At 33.4% G+C, this 11,055-nt stretch overlaps 1 protein-coding gene across 1 annotated transcript; it reads right to left on the reverse strand.

Moving 5' to 3' along the window:
- Nucleotides 1-206: 206 nt before the first annotated feature.
- Nucleotides 207-5,918, reverse strand: LOC108780976 (aminoacylase-1). The gene is made up of 5 exons (XM_018548828.1): nt 5,626-5,918; nt 3,355-3,524; nt 2,234-2,749; nt 1,044-1,334; nt 207-559 (listed from the first exon to the last, which is right to left on the reverse strand). Exons 1-5 carry the CDS (start codon nt 5,711-5,713, stop codon nt 416-418), a joined length of 1,209 nt encoding a protein of 402 aa, XP_018404330.1. The 5' UTR covers nt 5,714-5,918; the 3' UTR covers nt 207-415.
- Nucleotides 5,919-11,055: the final 5,137 nt, after the last annotated feature.

The raw sequence follows: 11,055 nt of genomic DNA on the forward strand, positions 1-11,055 counted from the left end.
TTACTTAATTCGATATCGTTGTGTATCCATGTTACATTCCATTTATCTTCTGATTTGGAATTTTCTTCGAACTTCGTTTTTAAATTGAGTGAGCTCTCATTCGTCGTTTCTTCAAAGATATTCATTTCGCTCTTCTTTTCTTTTATTACATTATTTCTCATTTGAATATGTATATCTTTCAAATCCACATTCAACAATAATAAAAGTTGAAAACAGCATAACAATATGTATATAAATGTAATATAGAAATATATATTGACTTAGGATATCATTGCACGTTAATTGCGATCTCTAAAGCTCAAGAGATTCTGATTAATACACGTATCACTAGGCTTATAAATGGTCGAATTCAGCTGTCAGTAGCATTCGACTATGGCACTTTTAAAATCTGATGCATAATGTAAGGCATATTCGTTTAAACATTTGCAACAGACGGTATTATTTTAGTATATATTTCTATTCCCTTCAGGAAAATATCTTTGTTTAAATATTCATCGTGATCGTGAAGAAGTATCTTTGTCTTGTTCATTGGTGAGAAACAAAGAGCAGGAATGCCCACCTGAAAAGTAAATATAGCCAAAGTTATATTTTATATATGAAATGTATAATTGTAGCATATTAAAAATTATAGCTCGTGAATAATCTATATTTTTATAGTTAACGTGATGTCATAATTTAAACACGGTGCTTCTAATCTTAATGAACACATTTCCCATATTCTAATGTGAAACTGCTGATAATAAACTGCTATTTTAATCAAATAAAAAAAATATGTATATATATAATTGCAAACATATATATACAATATATATATATAATTTAGAAAAATATTTAATTCAATAAAATATTTATAACTGCTAAATTTTGTCTCTAAATGAATTAAAGTTTCTGAAGTAAATGTATGAAACAAAACGTGATGTGAATGTTTTATAAGTAAATTTCACATACTTTGTAACAATTATAATAACATAACAATAACATATGTTTCCTCTCCTATGCATTTAAATGTGAAATTTTCGTATAAAGACCAATCCGATGCTCACCTCTCGCACAAAACGGCTATCTGTACCTCCCGCGAAGATACCGATTTCTAAATTAACACCAATCTCATCGCAGATATTTTTAAAAGCGATCCAGTATGGATTAGACTCGTCTAGTTTGGTGCCCTCAATTTTGGGGTTTTTTTCTTCGAAGGAGTAGGTTACATTTGGACCAGCTTCTTCGCACCAGCGTTTGATAGTAGCCTCGAATTCTTCGTGATCAACAGAAGGCGTTAAACGAATGTCGAACATAGCATTGAGTTCGGTAGGTATAACATTAGTTTGTACGCCACCCTGTAAATAAAAACATTTAATAGGCTAAGATCATAAAATATTAAATAGATAAATAAGAATTTGATGAAAACCTAAAATGGCAAAATAAAATCTTAACACAATTATAAGACAAGAATTAATTAAAAAGTTGTATATTATGATCAACGTTAATTGCAAGACTTATTAGAACATTAGGATACTTACTGTGAAATATAAAAATCCCAATGAACAGACATATAAAATAAACAAGTATTATGTAACAACTTGAAAGTTAAAGCTAATTAATTTATTTGTTTTTTCTTTAAAATTTTCTTTTGAAAATTTATTATTCATTGAATTTAGTATATAATAGTGTCTATACAAAAGCAATGAGCTAAGTAGTTTCTTCATGGTATAGATTTGAAATTATGTGTGACATTCTATTGAATATTTCTATATCATAAAGAAATTTGTTGATACTCCGTATTACAATGTCTATAAATTACCACTCCGAGTTATATAGAGTAGAAATTGCAATAATTAAACAATAAGCAGCATTTCGTTTGACGAACGAAGACAAAACCGATTATTAATATAGTATTAGTAAGTTACGTATCCATTGAGGATGTGAGAACCAAAACATTTAGAAGAATAGAATTTAAATTGTAAATTAAAAACAATTATTGCACTGTCAGTGTGCTTAATTATCATTACCCTTATATAAACACTTTTATATTTGTATTTCATTGAGCTTTTGGAGACTTGTTTAATTTTTAGTATAGAATCTCATTTAATATTTAGCATTCTTATACATAAATTTATTTAAATGAAAAGTGACAATAATTCAATGATTTTTAAATATAAATGTTATTATAAATTAATATTTATCAGATGGTAAACATTTTTTTTTAATGAAAATGATATATTCGCATGATACCTACCCAAATTTTTGTAAGATTGACAGATGTCACTCCGCCAAGAGTAACCACTAATTTCGTAGGATCATTGCTTAGTTTTGCTTTTTCGGAGGCTCTGAAATCTGTGAAACGGTCGATTATGATTCTTAATTTTTCGCCTGCTGTGTTGTCCAACATGATGGATCCATGACCGGGACTGCCCATACACTTTATTTCGACATGCCAAATCGATCTTTCTTCGTTAAACAAATAGAAGTTCTCGAATGGGCAAGCCACACCTTCGTCCAGCGCAAAACCAATGTTCAGAGCTTGGAAGTCCGTGGTGTGCACAAAGTCTTTCATTCCGAGAACACCGCCGATCTCCTCGTCCGGGACGAAAGAGATGTGGATAGTGCGTTGACAACGCTGTCCGTTCAGTTTTAGTCTACGGATTGCCTCCAAATATTGTATTCCCACGCATTTCATGTCTTGGCTGCCGCGAGCGTAGATATTGCCTTGCTCATCCATGTGTGCGCTGAACGGTGGATAGGTCCATTTGTCCTAGATCAGTTATATAATTAATATTGGAAATCAACAAGTTGATCATACGTGAACAATAATTATATACACACTAGGGTATGTTCGGATTCCCAGATGCTCCCTCTTCCCCCTATAGCCCAGACTTCCAAAGGACGTCATAAAAAAGGATATCTCTATATTCCAAGAATATCCCTCAAATAAAGTATGTGTAAGCAGGATATCATGATTTTTGTTTAAAACATTCGGTAAACAACAAGGATAGAGTGATGCCTGAGATGCACTCAGGTGGGAATCTGAACACAACCCTGAGAAAAATATTTGATTGAATTAATTGAAATTCTGGTTGAAAATAGACGAATCAGAATTTTCTGGTTCATCTAAATCTACCAGAATTCGAATTATATCTACAATCAGAGTTCCAGTTATCTCTAATTGAGATAACTGGAACTCTGATTGTAGATATAATTCGAATCGTGTCTATTAAATTCAGAAATTCAGAATCCTCTGTCTAATTCATTAAATTCAGAGTTTTCTATCTAATTCATCCGTTTTCAAGCAGATATATTTTTCTTAAGTCTGCAGTAATATACATTCGCAATATCTTTACGACAAATCAAAATACTTACTTCGAAAACAGGTACAACGTCCATGTGACTGTTCAAGAGAATCGACTGTTTCGTAGGTTCCGTTCCCATCCATGTTAAAATCACAATCGGTTTTTTAGGATGTACGTGATAAATTTTGATTGGTAAGTCGAGAGACTGTGCTTGTTTAGTTAAGAATTTCACGCATTCATCTGGAATAAAAAACAGCAAATTAGATTGTATTAGGCTGCGGTTTTACTTTTTATCCATAATTCATGAAAACAGAAGGGATATGCCTGAACATAAAAAGTAAAGGTAATGAAAGAATCAATTATAAGAATGATGCAATCAGTGAAAAGAAGCAATAATGTTAGGTAGAGTAAGGTTCAAAGGGAATAAAAGAAAAGCGAGTATAATAACAAAGGATGATTATAGACTGGGATAGGATTACAGTCTAGATATTAAATTTAGTTTATAGTATTAGAATTATTTATATATATAGATATAGAATATAAAATTAAAAAGATATGAAGGAATAATGTAAAGGATATATGAAGTAAAACTAGATGTTTTGAGTAGCAAAAAAAAAGTAGCAAGAAAAGAAGGTATGTAGCAGCATGCAGATAAGGTATAGATGAGTGAATAGGTTAAAAACTATATGTAAATCAAGCCCCCTTCTTGGCTATGTATGCTCTGAAGTGTAATAACGCATTATATTTTATCCTTTTATGTAATCTATTCAATTATCAGAATTTAAAGAGCTTTTGTAAAAATTAATTGTAAGTTAAATTACATGATTTCTTACTACATTTAAAATTTGTAAGTTCACAGATAGTAATCGGTGTGGCAATTCCATATAATTTAGACTTTGACTCAATTTATTTATAAGTAAAAGAAATTTAGAACGTTATTGAGACAACAAGACCTAAATTGTAACTGTAAATAAAATAAAATATCTTACTATGTATAAAATTTATAAGTTAATCGGGGTGTATTAATTTATCTATTTGAAATATCTAAAACATTGAGATAACAGATCTTATGTTGTTGTTCAAGTTCAATGTTTTCGTCATTCTAAAGTGATTTTCCTTATTAAATAATAAAGAGATTATTAAATAATAAAGTGAAAGGGGACACGACATTATTACACAATAATAATGATTTGTATCGTGGAAATTAATTCCTTTGGAGGTATCAGGTCGGCAATCGTATGATAATCGCGATAAGAGACGTGGCACTTGCTAAGGCACGATAATTGGCTCTATTATCAATTGTAGTCTCTAATCTATTCCATCAAGAGGTCCACAGGATCTGTTATTTCCCAACTATGTGCGTTATCAAGAAATATAACGAGTCATAAATGTGTCGGACGCGACGCATCTGCAAGTCAGGCCGGTATCGTATCGAAGGAACGCGAAATCCCCGTCGACTGGGTTACATAACCAGCTTCCACATTTTCACCGGTCGTCGATTCGCAATTCGGGACAGCCTCTGCCCGTCGAACCGGCAGGATCATTTCGGGAATCACGATGATCACGACGGAAACGCAAAGTGCCGGGCCGTGTGCTCAATCTGGGTCACGCCGCGGCGCGGCGGCGCCTGTCGATTCGCCACGACGTCGCCGTGGTCGTCGCGCTCCGGTCAGCGGGAGGACGCTCGGGGCCGGTTCCGGGGACATCGCGGAACAGCTCGAGGAGGTCGGCGAGACGCCACGACCGGACGTAGGGGAATAAAAATAGAAATAACATCGCGCGCGTAGGGTGGGGCAACGCAATGGCTGGATAGCGTCACCGACGCTATCCCCCCAATTCGTCACCTCGCAAACGTCCTCGCCTCTCGCCGGCGTCGCGGGGACGCGTCGACCCGATTCCCACGGACGAGCGACGCCGTCGATCACGAGGAACTCCCCCTCGTCGTCGGTTGAATCGTGCAATTTACCTAACGAGGAAACGCGTCGTTAAGTGGCGTACTTCGCGACCCCGTTCGCGAACGTGGCCGGTCGGCGTGGGTCTCACTTTTTCCTACCTCTTTTTTTTTTTTTTCTTTTTACAGAGGACACGCACAAGTCACGCGCTTTCTCCGCGTTTACACGCTTTCTTCTGAATTTACAATCTCAACCAGACGCTGTACGCGACGCGAACTAATCCGCTTTCGCCGCTGAACGCTTTTAGACGCGCGTCACGGCTTGCGGATCTCTCTCGCTCTCTCTCTCTCTCTCTTCCCCCTCGCTCTCTCGTCCACCGCGTTTATCCGTTTTTTTTCGAAAATTTTATGAAATCCCAAATCACACACATCACCCCTGCGATTGCTCACCGTAGTTGATGTCTGGCTGCACCGACGGTATCCGCAGGTACTCGCGGAAATTCTCCACAGCTGTTTCGTCCAGTTCGGTCTGCGACATCGCTCTGAGATGGCCCGTTCGCTTGTTGCCTTACTGCGGCTTGTGATTCTTACCCTTGCGATTAGTAGGGCGCTTCCTAATGCCTGATCGTCCGTCCGTACGCCGATAAGGTGAGCGCGTCCAGACGCCCTACCGTCAGCGATCGACTGTCACAAGCAGACAGCGGCGTCGGAGCCAAGTCCGGAGTACCTTCGCAGCCGGAATGCCGCGCGCGACCACGCCACGGCTCGCCCAATTGCCGCCGGTTACCGGCGTTGACGTCACGGCGACGCGCTCGAATCGAATAGCGCGGTTAGTAACAGGCTCCCATGCGCGCGGTACGACACCGCGTCCACCACGCCACGTCGCTCGGAGAAGCGTCGTCGCCGTCGACGCACCGCGCCGGTTCGCCGTTTCAAATCACGACGCATGGTAACGCGACACCATGCGACGCGGCGTGGCGAGGTGCGTGCTCTTGATCTGCTTCATTTTTGGACTTTTTATACCACTTCGCTTTCATCCGATTCTAAAGAAAAATGTAAAATATGCGCTAAATTTTCAATAAATTTTTAACGTTCGCAGCGGGTCCACATATCTCCTCTAAAATTGTTAGACTACGTTCGAAAATACTACCCGAGTGTCTTCGAGTATCATTTTATCCTTGTTTAATATTCGATCAACAACAAGCATAAAGTGATACACTCAAAAGTACTCGAGTTTTCAAATACAGTCTAGAGAATGAATCTCACTTTTCAGAGAGAAACATTAATTTTATAGATTAAAAATTGAGCTATTTTTTTCTTTCAAAACTGATTCGATTTTCACTCTTTAGAGTAAAATTTTATTCCAAAGAGAGAATTTAGAGAGTAGAAAGATTGCCATTTATGTAGAATTACTTTAATTAAAAAATTTCAATTAAAAACATTTTAATATAAATTTATTTTATAGATGAGCATTATATATATATATATATATCTTATTACTGACAAAATTTACCTTATTTTAATAAAAAATACAAATATATAAAATTTTGAGTTATTTGTGCTTACAGTTTTCAGAACAGATTGTGATTTATTTTACAGTAAGATAATATAAAAAGAATCACTCAAATGGATTTACTACAATTATAATATATTTTTTTATCTTATACTTCCGATATTTTAATTTTCAGACAAATAAAGTCTGTTATAAGTTCGGCAAAAACAGCCAGAATATTTTTATCAGTCTTGTAAGATAAAAATTACTGAACCCCCCATTTCTTCTTCATGTGATCTACTGTGGTAAGCTTTGAAGCAACAGTTTTGTTGATATTATAACGTGCATATACTGCGTTATCTACCTCTCTTCTTGTTAATTTTAATTTTGTAATTTATCATGTTGTGTATTGCAATAAAGATTAAAAATATCATCCTTTCTGCTCCTCGCTGCCGTCACTGAATTAGAAAGAAACGCTGCGCTGGAATAAAACGAATTTTGCATTCTCTCTTCCATATTTTAAATGCAATTTTCTGAAAAATTTCAAAGTCAAAAACATACGAACACAAAGACGCATTTACGAAAAATTTGCGACAATATTTGCCGCAATACCTTCAGTTTATGTTTTTGTTTTACTAGAGATGATCATTAGCTAAATTTTCTAATGTCTTATCTCGACAATTCTTCCTATCATTAATTAGGGATAACTTATGGCAATTCTAGAAAACAAAAAAACACAGATCTTGTTGTCTGTCGCTAGCTAACGATGATAATGATAATCGTCGATAAGACTTTATAAAATATTGCTATTTGTCACTCTTGTATCTGTAACATAAAAACATTTCTATGTATCTATTTCGAGCAATGTAAATAACTTTAATTTCTCTAAAACTTTTAGTGAAACTCTCAATTTTAAAGATGAAAAATTGAATCATTCTTTGACAAGACTAGTTCAATTTTCACTTCTTAGAATGAGATTCTACTTTAAAGAGAGAATTAGTCAATTTACTTTATATCTTCTAATTCTAATGTCTGTTTTCACATGAAGGTGATAGTTTAATCTTGGTTTAATGAATTCAGTCACTTACATTACATTAGTGCACATTAAAAAATTGTTGCTATGCATGGCATTAGAAAAAATTAAATGTAGAAGCATATAAATACCTAAGAATGTGTCATATTATTTAACAGATATATATACATCATATATATTTTATTGTCAAGTTGATTATATCTGCATTTAAATCCTTTATATAAAGAAGTGTTTGATGTGCTTTAATCCAGTGTAGTGTAATTATGAATTCATCATAAAACTGTCTATTTTTTCTAATTCTAAGAATTAAAAAAATGAAGACCAAGTTAAATCAAGAAAATTTAATCTATAATTTTACGAAAACGAATATAACAGTTAGAAAAAGATAAAAAATAAAATAATCTGATTGTAAGATTAAAGCTCATTTACATTGGTAAATGGGCTTTAAGCAAGACTCAATTTATATCAGTTTTTAAAAGAATTTTGACCGACCAAAGTAGCATCAAATCTATATATAATTTCGGACTTTACAAATATAACGCGTGGTGTTACATAACAGTTATATTGTTGAATGCGAAATTATACCATAGATAATACGTTATTTTTAGTTAATGGAATGATAGTTGAATACTCTTAAAAAGTGCTTTAAAACAAAAAATGCATAATATTTGTATAATACTGTAAATATTAAATGACTAAACGTAAAAATATCAAAACAATTTATATAACCCATAATTTTGAGCAAGACAGTATTAAAGTTTATATGGTATTCTATTAATTCTACCTACCTATTTATTGTCGAAAAAAATAAATAAATAGTAGCTTCGAAACCATAATTGTTGAACACTTTATAATTGTTCTTTGAAAAGCAGAAAAAAATGCGATATTCGCACAATGTTGCAATTAGCGAATTTCGATTAACGTAAAAAAAATATGTAGTTTTCAACAAAAGATAGTTAGAAATTGCATACATAACGATAACCCTCTTATCGGAAATGGCAGATCATAATGTATAACGTTCGTGTCTGTTTATTGTTTAAGAATTGAAATAATGAACAGATAAGCTTTTATCTCTCCGACGGTAAACAAGTGATATCAATATCGTGTCGGTTTTACTATGTTAATTTTCATTTTTAATTCCATTATAAACATGATTTCACTTGTTCAGATGTATTAGGGTGGGAGCGATAGTCGCCTCGAACGTGGAAAAAAACCATGAATTTTACTGTACGACAAATAAGGCGATAAGGGCCATCAGTCAACTCGACTAGTAAAATGTATTCCGATTTATTAAATTTTTTTCACGTATGCCTAAATATGAGCTCTTTACACGTTACGTCATAATAATATATCATGTGTAGAGTTTGATATCGAAGAACTTGTTACATTTATTATAATCGGTAATATGGATTAAATTATCATACAATGTAATAGGTAATAATTGTAACATGGCTATAACTAGGCACATACATGTAACAGTGAATTGCAAATAAAAAAATTATCGTGTATTCAGCCTATTATATAAAGATTGAATATATATATGCGAATATAATATAATATTAATATAATATAATATAATATAATAACCGCTATGCGCTCTGCTTTTTTTATTTACAACATTGAAACGATTATCCTAACGAGTTGTTTTATACTATCAGATGCTTTAATAACAAGATCGCGTGCTGCTCCATTCTTTATGTCAGAATGTCATTATACAGATATATATATATATATTTATGTATATATAAATGTATATAATATCAACTAGAGCGAAGAATTGTACAACGGACAATAAACACATGGATTTAGCTGCAAAGCAATCGTAGCTTGATCTTCGGATTTCCAATAGAATTTCACGAAAATTCGAAGGATAGAGAAATTAATGTATATATATGTGTGTGTGTATATATATATATATATACTTAAATTTATCTTACAAAAATATTTACATGTTCTCATTGTGTGTATACGGATGGCGAACACAAGCTGTACACTTTTTTATCTCTCTAATGTTACGCCACCTGCGGCAATTTGTAACTTACATTAGTGTTGTGTACACATCTGTCTCTTTTCTCTTATTACAAAATATCAGCTAAAATACAAAGTAAATATCAAATGCCAAAAATACGTCTGTTTATATTTTGAAATCGCAGCCGAACGCAATATAAAGAAAGGTTTCCCTTTTGTTTATAGAAGATCCGTACACATATATGTACCCAGGAATTTTGTTAGGACACCCCTCCTCCTCCCCTTCCGTAGAGCATAAATTTTATAATTTCAGTTTGTTTTTTACCAAATTTCCTAATCACAGATTTCTAAACTTTGATATTTGCTTAAAAATCGACAGTATACTGTTAAAATTACTCGCTTTTCCTCACTTTATGCGTACGTTAAGAATCCTATACTGCACATTTTGCATCTTCCTTCGGCTAGAATCCTATTATATAATCAGATTATACACAGTGGATGCGGTACACTTCGTACTCCTGAGTGCTTCAGATGTTTTCGCTCTGTTCTTTATCTATAAATTTTAATTCCACCACGGATCACGCAGTATCTTCTAATTATTTTATCCTTTTTTTAGTTTTCACAAAAAAAAAAGATTTTTACAGTCAATATTTCAGTAAAATCTATAATCAAAATGCTTCTAAGTGATTTTTACTTTCTAAATTCAGTTTCCACAGAGCAAAAATCTGTAGCACGTTAATGCCACATTAATCATGTTACAAAATAAGATCAAATAGGCGGCTATTATCGCGAATATAATATATAAATGTTCAAGCGTTATAAATATTCGGAGTACCTACTTATAGTGGACCACATCCATAATTACATAATTTGTAATCAGGAAACTATACAAGTCCAAGCTAAGAGTCTTAATCCATTTTGAAAATAACGCTTTTCACGTTTTGTATAATAAATTAAGATATACAATATATTTGCCTCTTCGCCAATAAAACTTAAAATATACAATAAAGCCATCATCAGAGATTGAGATTGTGGAATGACATTTAACCAATCAAAAGAAAGAAAGCCAATCTCAAGTTTAGTAAACTTTAGTTTGATTAATTAAATTTCAATCTTAATCTCTAGTTTAATCACGGCTTTATTTAAATGAATTTATATATTTAAATGAATTAATATATTCTTACCCTTCGAAAATGATTTTAATTGTCACTTGATGCAAAATTTTAACATATAACGTAGTTATAAACGCTACGAATCTTTTTTTAATGAACATTATTATCTAATTGTACTATAATTAATTCGAGCGACACGGTCGGACTCTATCATACCGCGGCAAGTGAATAATTATGACTCTTATGTGCTGTCTTAAATATACAGCATTAACGAA

This window comes from Cyphomyrmex costatus, unplaced genomic scaffold, assembly GCF_001594065.2.
Source record: "Cyphomyrmex costatus isolate MS0001 unplaced genomic scaffold, Ccosl1.0 scaffold75, whole genome shotgun sequence".
Classification (NCBI taxonomy): Eukaryota; Metazoa; Arthropoda; class Insecta; order Hymenoptera; family Formicidae; genus Cyphomyrmex; species Cyphomyrmex costatus.